Below are 11661 nucleotides of genomic sequence, written 5' to 3' on the forward strand. Positions count from 1 at the left end.
TCTTTGCTTAAGACCTGCCTCCACCCCATATGTTCTTTGTAGAAGCGCCATGATCATTTCTTGATAGTGTCTGCTATTTGACATCAGCATTATCACAAGACAAATTACATCATGTCAGTATGACGCTATGTTCGCTTGTCCTTATGGAAAATGTGGTCTTTTGGCAAAACTCTACCACTTTGGTCCACTGGCGCCGCCAAAATCAACCAAAACTGTAAAAGGTACTTAAGTGGGACTTGAAATCAAAAAGTGAGTCGTATGTACAACATCTTTAATGTAGGCAAATTAATGCTACAAAATAAGTATCTCAGAAGCGGCCATTTTTATTTTGTAAAGTAGCTCGTAGAAGAAGAAAGGTTGGACACCTGTATTAGAGTATCAGAGGATATCATTCATCTTGCATGGTCTGGTGCGTGTAAAGTTCAATGTCATGTTGGGACATTTCCATTGAGTCTTTAGTCTCTCTCATGTTGAGTTCCGTGGCCTTCATGAACGCCTCAGCTTCAGAGCTGACTTTCTCCAGCTGCGCCTTGGTCTGCTCCAGCTCCTGCTCCTTGTCCCGCAGCTTGTTCTCAACTGAAAGGAACATGGTTTTTTAAGACGCGGTTTTGCTATTGATGGCAAATTATGACGCGTTTACTCTATCACAGCACCAAGTAAATCATCTGAAGATCCCCATCATATCAATTCCTAGATGTGATCGTAATTATTTAGGGCGCACTACACAAAATAAACGTAATCAGTACTACGAACCCATTAGCAAACAGCCCACTACCTATAACATGGACTTTTAAAACATCAGATCATTGTCTCCCAAAACGTTATTAGTTAATGAGGTCATTAGAGATAACAATTGGTCTCAGTGAAACTTGGCTCAAACCAGATTCATTTTTTCCACTTATCAAAGCATCTCCTCCTAACAATATGGGTGTACATATTGCCCATCTCCTTAAAAGGGGTTGAGGGGTCGCACTAATATCCAATAAAAACCTTAGCCCTAACATAAATGATAAATATAAATCATCTGAGGTGCTTATTATGAGGTCTGTCACAACGCTTTCTCTCCGTCTGGCTGTTATTTATTGCCCCCCTGGGCTCTATTCAGACTTTATCAGTGAATTTTCAGAGTTTGTTGCTGAGCTAGTGACACATGCAGATAATATAATTATAATGTGGGACTTTAATATCCATATGAATACCCTGGCAGACCCTCCATGCGTGGCACTCCAGACTATAATTAATACCTGTGGTCTTACACAAACAATAAATGAACCTGCGCATCGCAACAGTAATACGATAGACCTCGTACTTATCAGGGGTGTCATCACCTCCAAAGTTACGATACTCCCGTACACTAGAGTAATGTCCACTCATTTTTAACAACCTTATAAAATTCGAAGTTCTGACTTATTGTCAACAAGTTACTAACAACAAAATTAATGCTGTCACAACTATAACTCTTGCTGGCCTACTGCCCTCGGTAATGGCGCCATTCCCAAATTATGTGGGCTCTATCGATAACCTCACTTACAACTTTAAGGATGCCCTGCATGACGCCATTGATAGTATAGCACCACTAAAGTTAAAAAAGCCCCCTAAAAGACGTACGTACCCCCTGGTTTACAGAAGAAACTAGAGCTCTTAAACTATTGTGTAGAAAGCTGGAACATAAATGGTGTGCGGCTAAACTTGAGGATTACCATCAAGCATGGAGTGATAGTTTAATAACTTATAAATGCATGCTTACCTGAGCTAAAGCTAATTACTACTCAAATCTCATCCGCATCAATGAAAACGATCCTAAATATTTGTTGAGTACAGTAGCATCGCTAACCCAACAAGGGACTCCTCCCAGTGGCTCCACCCACTCGTCTGATGACTTTATGAATTTGTTTAATAAGAACATTTTACTTATTAGAAAGGAAATTAAAGACAACCCATCCCAGCTCCAACTGGGTTCTATTAACACAGATACGAAGGTATATACGACAGATATTGCCCTCCAAAATAGTCTCTCTCTTTTTGATGAAATAACATTAGAGGAACTTCTGCTATGTGTAAATAGGACAAAACAAACATGTTTATTTGACCCACTTCCTGGGAAATGTATAAGAAACTGTTTGTAATATTAAGACCATCAGTGCTAAATATTCTAAACGTATCCCTTTCCTCTGGCACTGTTCCCCTAGCATTCAAAAAAGTGGTTATTTATCCTCTGCTCAAAAGACCTAACCTCGATCCTGACCTCATGGTGAACTACCAGTCGGTGTCCCACTTTCCCTTTATCTCAAAAACCCTTGAAAAAAAATGTTGCACAGCAGCTAAATGAACATTTTTGGTCCAGTTTCTGGGCAAATCACTCTAAGGAGACTGCCCTGGCAAAAATGACAAATGATCTATTGCTATCATAATTTTTTTTTTAGCATGTATCAAAACATGTCTATACTTACCCTTGTCTTAGTTTAACTCCTATGTTACTGACAGGATGCAGTGCGTCTCCCATAACAATGTGACCTCGGAGAATGTTAAGGTAACGTGCAGAGTTACATAGGGTTCGGTTCCTGGCCTTGTGTCACGGCTGGTTACATCAGGCCTTGCCTTTATGTTGGGTTTGTTAGTGTTCTCTGGTGTTTTGTTTTAGTTCCTGTCCTGTGCTTTTATTTTGGCGGCTCTTCCTGTTTTGTTGGTGTTTTTCCCTGGCTGCTTCACTTCTGTCCCAGAGCATTTCCCCTCACCTGTTTTCTGTTTGCAATCAAGACTATTGAAGTTGATCCTTTTTCTACCTTCATTGTTGGGGCATTGATGACGTTATCTTTTTACTGGACTCTAGAGGAGCCTTTTAATGCTAAGCCTAATATGCACTACTTTGTGGACGCCGTCTGCCCCACATTTCCCGTGAATGTTTTGCTGAGTTTCAGCAGTTTTGTTTTGTTTTCTTCATAGTCTGTCCGGGCAGAGCACTTATCGTTGCTCTCCCTTTTTTTTTGGTTATCAATAAATAGCTCTTTTACCTCACGCTGCTACCTCGTTTGTCTAAAAATCACTCCAAAGCTGCTGTGACTTCTATGGCGCAACAACTTTTTGCAACATAACGAAGAAAACGGAAATGCTAATTATCGGTCCTTCTAGACACCGGCACCTGTTTAATAAAACCATCTTAACATTTTACAACCAAACAATTACTCAAAGCGACTTGGTAAAAAATCTGCGTATCACACATACGGAGTGTAACTAAAACAGCCTTCTTTCATCTCCGTAACATTGCTAAAATAGTTACCATTTTGTCCACCACCGACGCTGAGATCACTATTCATGCTTTCGTTATGTCTCCTCTCGATTACTGTAACGTATTATTTTCGGGCCTCCCTATGTCTAGCATTAAAAGATTAAAGTTGGTACAAAATGCGGCTGCTAAATTTTTGACAAGAACAAGAGAGTTCGATCATATTACACCTACAGTATACTGTATTTACCTTTATATACATTTATATATATATATATATACATTTTTATTTATATATATTTATATATATATAAATAAAAATGTATATATATATATATATATATATATATAATAATGGATTAGATTTATATCGCGCTTTTCTATTGTTAGATACTCAAAGCGCTCACAGAGAAGTGGGAACCCATCATTCATTCACACCTGGTGGTGGTAAGCTACATATGTAGCCACAGCTGCCCTGGGGTAGACTGACGGAAGCGTGGCTGCCAGTTTGCGCCTACGGCCCCTCAGACCACCACCAATCATTCATTCATTATTCATTCACCAGTGTGAGCGGCACCGGGGGCAAAGGGTGAAGTGTCCTGCCCAAGGACACAACGGCAGCGATTTGGATGTTAATAGGTGGGAAGCGAACCTGTAACCCTCAGGTTTCTGGCACGGCCCCTCTACCCACTACGCCATGCCGCCCCCCTACGCCATGCCGCCCCCATATATATATATATATATATGTTAGGTCAGGAAAAAACACAGAGGCTATTTTATCCCTACAAACCTGTTTTGCAGGTTTCCCTGCTCTTCAGGTGATTTTATTGAAGTGTCTGTGGTTGTTACATATACATAGGGCTCATTAAATGGGGTTGTGGCCATTGTTACACAGTAGTGCCTTGTTTCTGTGCCGGCATGATTAGACCAGTTTGTTGCGTTTGTTTAAAGCGGACATGCTGGGGTGGTGTATGATACACATTTTTTCTTTCAGGCACAGTTTTACATCTTTTAGCTGCACTGTTGTATGGTGAGCTAGATGTGATAATTCTTCATGTAATGGCGTGATCAATTTTATTGTCTTTAAGAGTCCATTTGTATTTATTAAGCTCTGTAGAGTTCTTGAGTTGGGGCCTACGAAATGATGCTGTGTAAGTGTTATAACGGGTTTTAAAGGTGTTTTTTGTGAGTCCAATGTATGTCTCTGTGGTTGAGTTGTCCTTGCGGGTGACACTGGCTTGGTAAACAACAGTTTCCTTTGAGTGGGCAGTTAAGCCTTTTTCTGCATTGCAGCTATCTGTGGAGTTAGAGTTGTTAGTGGTTGCTTGTCTGTGAGTGCTCAGAATATTTTTGTTGTGTGAGTCAATAAGTTGTTTGATATCCATCATGCAGCTGTAGCTAAGTTTTAAGGTGTTCATGTTGAAAATCTTCCAGAGTACATGTTTTTTGGGGAAGTGCCATCAATGAGTGCAAGAAATTTGTGTCCAATGTTCGTGCTGACGTTTTTGCTGAATGGGGGGCTTTGTAACAAAGTATGTTGTTCCGTTTCCTGTTTTTTCTTGTTTTAGTTGCTGGTGGGTCGTATTGGAGGGTGATTTTTTTTGTGGACTCTTTTATTTCGTATAAGTAGCTCTCAGAAAACAAAAATAAATCACCCACCTTGCATGTACTCGTCCTCCTGACAGAGCATTTCTATCTTGAACTTCTCCTTATTGGCCTCGTTCGCTTTGAGGAGCCCGTCAACAGCCTTCCACAGCTCCTTCTTAACTTCAGCGGCTTCAACCTCAACCTTCGCCTTGGTCTGCTCCAGCTCTGCCTTAGTGTGCTTCAGCTGCGCCTTGGTCTGTCCCAACTCTTGCAGCTTGTGTCGCAGCTCGCTCTCAGCTGAAAGGAAGGTGAGACACGGTAAGGAGTTTCCTCCTCAAAATCACTTTCTGAAGATGTGGTTTTGTTATCGATGACACTTGCATATTCTGTGATGGGATATTCAATGTTTATTTTATGAAGGAAGGTACATTCAAGCTCTGTGTGATGATGCACATTATTGGCTAACATTTCAAACGTCCCCATATTTTCTAAAAGTTCTCACATTGGTGAGTAATAGTAAAGGAGACAAAGCACTTGTTCTTCTGGTGGTTTCAACTTGACATTGTGGAAGTCCATCCATCTTCCGCTTCACTCAGCTCGGGTCACAGGGAAGCCCAGACTTTCCTCTTCCCAGCTACATCGTCCAGTTCTTCCCGGAGAATCTTGAGGCATTGTCAGGCCAGCTGGGAGACATAGGCTCTCCATCGTGTCCTGAGTCTTCCCCCGTGGACTCCACCTGCCCAGGGGCATTCTAACCAGATGCCCGAACCACCTCATCTGGCTCCTCTCAAAGTGGAGGAGGAGCAGCACTTTTACTTTGAGCTCCTCCCGTATGGCCAAGCTTCTCTTGCTATCTCTAAGGGAGAGCAACGCCACCTGATCGTCTTGTCCTTTCGGTCAAAACCCAAAGCTCATGACCATAGGTGAGGATTGGGATGTAGAATGACTGGTAAATTGAGAACTTTCCTTACGGCCCAGCGCCTTCTTCACCATGACGGACAGATACAGGGTCCGCATTCCTGCAGACGACGCACCGATCCGCCTGTCGATCTCACAATCCACTCTTCCCTCACTCGTGAATATGACTCTGTGGTACTTGAACTCCTGTACTCGGGGCAGGGTCTACTCCCCAACCTGAGATGGCATTCTACCAATTTCTGGGCAACAACGATGAAATTGGACTTGAAAGTTCATCCCAGTCGCTTCACACTCAGCTGCAAACCGATCCAGTGAGAGCTGAAGATCCTGGTCAGATGAAGCCAGTAGGACCACCTAATCCGCAAACAGATGAGACCTAATCCTGCAGGCACCAAACTGGATCCCCTTAATGCCCTGACTGCGCCTAGAAATTCTGTCCATAAATGTTTTAAACAGAACCGGTGAAAAAGGGCAGCCCTGACAGAGTCCAACACTCATTGAAAACGGGTGCGACCTACTGCCGGCAATGCGGATCAAGCTCTGACACTGATCCAATAAGGAGCAGACCACCACAACCAGGTGGTCCAATACCCCATACACTCTATGAGTAAAACTTCACAAAACCCATGTAGGTTGGTTGGGCAAACTCCCACGCACCCTAAAGGTTTTGCCAAGAGTATAGAGTTGGTCCACAGTTCCACGACCGTGACGAAAACCACACTGCTCCTCCTGAACCCGAGGTTCTACTATCCGGCGTAGCTTCCTCTTTAGTACACCTGAATAGACATTACCGGTAAGGCTGGGGAGTGTGATCCCACAAAAGTTGGAACACACCCTCCGGTTCCCCTTCTCAAAGATAGGAACCACCAGCCCGGTCTCCTAATGCAGAGGCACCACCACTGATGATTGAATAAGCATTTAGATTTTGTATAAGTTACTAGCATGAATGGGGACAAACAGTATAAATAATTGTTTTAAAGCAGCAGTAGGGTGAAAAAAACAAGTTTATTTCTATATTAAAATTGGATTTATGACACCAAAAGACGTCGAAAGTGTGTGAGTAAATAGATATGATCAAAATAGTATCAATCCCACGTAGATTCCCAAGTCATTTTGAAAGTTAATGAGGAAGCCAGTCACGTGATTGCATGACGTAGAGGAGGAACCACAGATCCCTTCTCCATCAACAACTATGCTAACCAAGCAGACTTTGTGAGAGCCAACAACGATTACTTTGGGAAAAATTATGATCCAGAATTTTATATTTTTGAGCCCGAACACAAAGAGGATGAGCGACAAGTTTTAGAAGCCGAGCGCTAAACGGATGCAGCTTTATTGTGACACTAGCATCAGCATTATTGCTAGGTGCTAAACATACAAACTAGCCATAATAAAACAAACACTTACTGTAATATTTCCACTGTCGAGGGATGCCAACCGACGGGACACTGACATAATTTTGTTTGGATGAAGAATCAATGGCAATCCTCGCTGTGACGCCTGGCCATGATGCAGAAGACTTTGGAGGCAATGTGCAGATAAATGACTATTTCATGTAATGGTAAAGATGAACAAAAAACGAGTACCGTTTAGAAGGGCACTGAAGCATAGGGAAGGCTATGCAAAAATGAAACTGACAGGTTGCAAAACGATAAAAGAGAATGCTGGAACACAGCAAAACTCACGGTGGGAGGAAAGACCGTCCACATACATCCTACACAAACTCCCAACCAAGAACCACAGCTCACACTCAACTTAAATAGAATTGATTGCTAAAATAAAGCAGGTGCGTGGATTAGTGCTCAGAGAAAAATGTGTGAAGCCGTCAGGAAAAAACACCAACACAACAGGAAGTGCCACCAAAAGAAGAGCGCAGGACAAGAACCGATACCAAACACACGAGAACGCCAACAAAACACAACATAAAGACACGGCCTGGTACAACCAGTTGTGACGCCACACGAAGGGTTAGAAAAAGTTTATTTTATTTTTTGGCCCCATGTGTCTACTAGCAGATGAGAAATGCATGAATTAAAATCTAGAATAGACTTTCAGCATGTCGCGGCAGGGTTGTAGCTTGCTGCGGGGTCGTTCTCCTGGGATGCAGAATGGACAACTCCGGACGAAAGCGTGAAGGTAGGAATATGATTTATTGTCATATATCCTACAAATTACAAACGGACAGGAACCAAAAAGAAAGAATGCATGCTGTTTGCACTAGAAACTAAATAACTTAAACTTAGCACAGAAACCATTAGCCAAGAAAACAAGGAATACCCAACATAACTGTTGCATTCGCAAAAAAAGAGTCCGGACGGAGTGTGGCGAGCAACGTGAATAAAAAGCTCTCTGATTAGGGCTCGGCAGTAGGCGAACATGTCGAACACTAATCAGAGGCAGGTGAAACCAATTAGTACCCATGGTAACCAAAACAAACACAGAAGTGCACAAAACAGGAACTAAGGAAAACTAACAGAACATAACTAAACAAAAGTTGATCCAGCCACAGATCAAGACACATCAAGTTTGAGACCAAGCAGAAGAGGCCGCCGAGCGTTAGTGTGTCAACATTAGTAGTGTAAGATAGCATTAGCTCACTGCTATCAATGCGCCGCTAAAACAGTCCGTCTGCGTTAGCGCTTATAATAACAATATCACTCATACTTGGTTCATTTTCAGGTCACAACATGTAAATGAAGTATTGTTGGCACTTTCTGGATGTTATTTGAGACTATACTGGGAGGAACCACCATCTGTTGACTCAATTGTTAAATATTTATTTACCATTTAGAATGAATAAAATATTTTATAAGGCATTTTTACATACTTTTTTGTCTCTACTGCTACGTTAGCCAGCTATTGAAAACTGCGTAAGTAACTTTAACGTGATTTCTGCTATGAAATGAGTATTGTGTCGGATTACTGGCCACTGAAAAAAACGTGCATGGTCATGTTAGAGTCATACTTGCCAATCCTTCCAATTTTCCCGGGAGACTCCCGAATTTCAGAGCCCCTCCCGAAGATCTCCCGGGGCAACCATTCTCCCGAATTTCTCCTGATCTCCACCCAGAAAACAATATTGGGGGCGTGCTTTAAAGGCACTTTCTTTAGCATCCTCTACAAACTGTTGTCACGTCCGCATTTCCTCCATACAAACAGCGTGTCGGCTTTTACACACACATGTGAGAATGCAAGGCCTATTTGATCAACAGCCATACTTGTCATACTGACGATGGCCGTATAAAACAACTTTAACACTGTTACAAATCTGCTGTGAACTACTGTGAACCCACACCAAACTAGAATGACAAACACATTTCGGGAGAACATCCGCACCGTAACACAACATAAACACAACAGAACAAATACCCAGAATCCCTTGCAGCACTAACTCTTCTAGGATGCTACAATATACACCCCCATGCTACCACCAAACCCCGCCCATCTCAAAATTCCAACTTCCCAGTCCAAGAAATTTGTGATATCACTCACCTTCCATTAAATCATTCCTCTGACGGATCAATTCTTCCTGGAACCGCTCTCTGTTGGCTTCGTTGGCCTTTGAGAACTCGTCAAAGGCCCTCCACATCTCGTTCTTGACCTCCAGCTCTGCCTTAGTGTGCTCCAGCTTGGCCTTCGTCTGCTCCAGTTCTTGCTGCTTGTGTCGCAGCTCGTTCTCAACTGAGAGAAATGTGGCAGACGATAATGAGTTTACACCGCAAAATGGAGCAGACACAAAATACATTTATATTAGCTCCAACTATTTATTGTTCATTTATTGTTTACAAAAACAAAAGTAATTCTCTATAGAGTGGGCACCATACACAGTCGGCCCTTTACCACTAACTTTTACAGGAATAAAGTTCCCCATGTGTTTCCACAAAAAAATATCCAGGTAGATTTAGTTCTTAGGGAACTTTTTGGAGTTCCTTTCTCCTCGATAAGGTTCCGGGCTGTGCTGTTGAATGCTGATTGGTTGAACACAGTTGGGGGGTCGTTCCTAAAACTTATTTTTCAAACACACAGCCGCCATTATTCCAGATGACTTGTTTATTTCTTATTTCATGTGTGTTTCTATGACAACAAACTTGACAATGGGGAGAAAGAAGAAGGAAAAGATTTTTCGACTTGCATAAACTTTTGTGCTAAAGAACGCTGATCAGTGGAACTACCTTGCAATGTTTGTACTCAGCCGTCGTCTTTGAACTCTATGCAGTTTATTGTTGTTTATTATTTTTTTAAAACTTAATTTCGATATGCCAATGCTAACAAGCTAACGCTAAAGCCGATGTATTTGTGTTGTCTGCGTGAGATACACACTGCCATGTATTGTTTATATATTGTTTTTAACAGAAACACTGAAATTTATTATTTATATATTGTTATTTACAGATAAACATTGACATATATTATTTATACATTGTTATTTAAAGATAAACAATAACATGTATTATTTATATATTTTTATTTACAGATAAACACTGACATTTATTATTTATATATTGTTATTTACAGATAAACACTGACATGTTTCTTTTATATATTGTTATTTATAGATAAACACTGACATGTATTATTGATATATAGTTATTTACATATAAACACTGACATTTCTTATATATATATATGTTACAGATGTCCGATAATGGCTTTTTTGCCGATATCCGATATTCCGATATTGTCCAACTCTTAATTACCAATTCCGATGTCAACCGATACCGATACATACAGTTGTGGAATTAACACATTATTAGGCTTAATTTTGTTGTGATGCCCTAATAGATGCATTAAACAATATAACAAGGTTTTCAAAAATAGATCAACTCAATTTATGAAAAAAATGCCTACATGGCACTGCCATATTTATTATTGAAGTCACAAAGTGCATTTTGTTTTTACATGCCTCAAAATAGCAGCTTTAAATTTGGGACATGCTCTACCTGAGATACCGTATTTCCTTGAATAGCCACCGGCCTTGAATTACGGCCGGGTCAAACTCGCTCTCCAAATTTATTAGCGCATGCTTACTTTTACTGCCAGGTCAAAGTCTTCATGTCAGGAGTGACGCTTCCCTTGTCATCATTTCCAAAATGGCGGAGGAGTTCTTTTTTGCTTTTATTATGTGTAAACCAGGGGTCTTGTTCCACAGCCATACAGATCACACTGATGGTTGTGATATAAAACAACTTGTCTTTAACACTCTTACTAATATGTGCCACACTCTGTGAACCCACACCAAACACATTTCTGGAGAACATTGGCTCTGTAACACATTATAAACGCAACATAAGAATTACCCAGAATTCCAATGCATCCATGACTCTTGGCTATATTATAAACCCCGCTTTTTTTATATCACACTCAATTTTTTACTGCATGCCATTGGTAAGCGCAGGGGTGAGAAGAGGTTTTAAAATTATTAGCGCCTGCTTACTTTTACCGCATACCTTGAATAAGCGCAGGAGTGAGAAAAGTTTTAAATTAATTAGCGCCCCGGCGGCTTTTCAAGGAATTACGGTACTCTTGATACCCACTACCCCCTATGGCAGGGGTCGGCAACATTTACCACTCAAAAAGCCATTTTGACCCGTTTCACAAAGTAAAGAAAACAATGGGAGCCACACAACTCTTTTGAAATTTACAATGAAATAATACTGCATACAGAGTATTTTTTGCTTTGTGCTATGCATAAACCAGGGGTCTCGGACATGCGGCACGCACCTTAATATGAAAATATAATATTAGTGCGGCCCGCGGGTTTTACGTATATTTGTGTTATAGTGCGGATGTTCTCCTGAAATGTGTGTCATTCTTGTTTGGTGTGGGTTCAGAGTGTGGCGCATATTATTAAGACTGTTAAAGTTGTTTGTATCACAACCCTCAGTGTGACCTGTATGGCTGTTGAACAAGTATGCCTTGCAGTTGCGTATGCT

At 41.2% G+C, this 11661-nt stretch overlaps 1 protein-coding gene across 1 annotated transcript; it reads right to left on the reverse strand.

The window, feature by feature from the left end:
• Window positions 1-302: 302 nt before the first annotated feature.
• Window positions 303-10832, reverse strand: LOC133537385 (uncharacterized). The gene is made up of 4 exons (XM_061878400.1): window positions 10757-10832; window positions 9221-9409; window positions 4883-5107; window positions 303-576 (listed from the first exon to the last, which is right to left on the reverse strand). Exons 2-4 carry the CDS (start codon window positions 9315-9317, stop codon window positions 389-391), a joined length of 510 nt encoding a protein of 169 aa, XP_061734384.1. The 5' UTR covers window positions 9318-9409; window positions 10757-10832; the 3' UTR covers window positions 303-388.
• Window positions 10833-11661: the final 829 nt, after the last annotated feature.

Source organism: Nerophis ophidion, linkage group LG18, assembly GCF_033978795.1.
Source record: "Nerophis ophidion isolate RoL-2023_Sa linkage group LG18, RoL_Noph_v1.0, whole genome shotgun sequence".
In the NCBI taxonomy this organism is placed as follows: domain Eukaryota; kingdom Metazoa; phylum Chordata; class Actinopteri; order Syngnathiformes; family Syngnathidae; genus Nerophis; species Nerophis ophidion.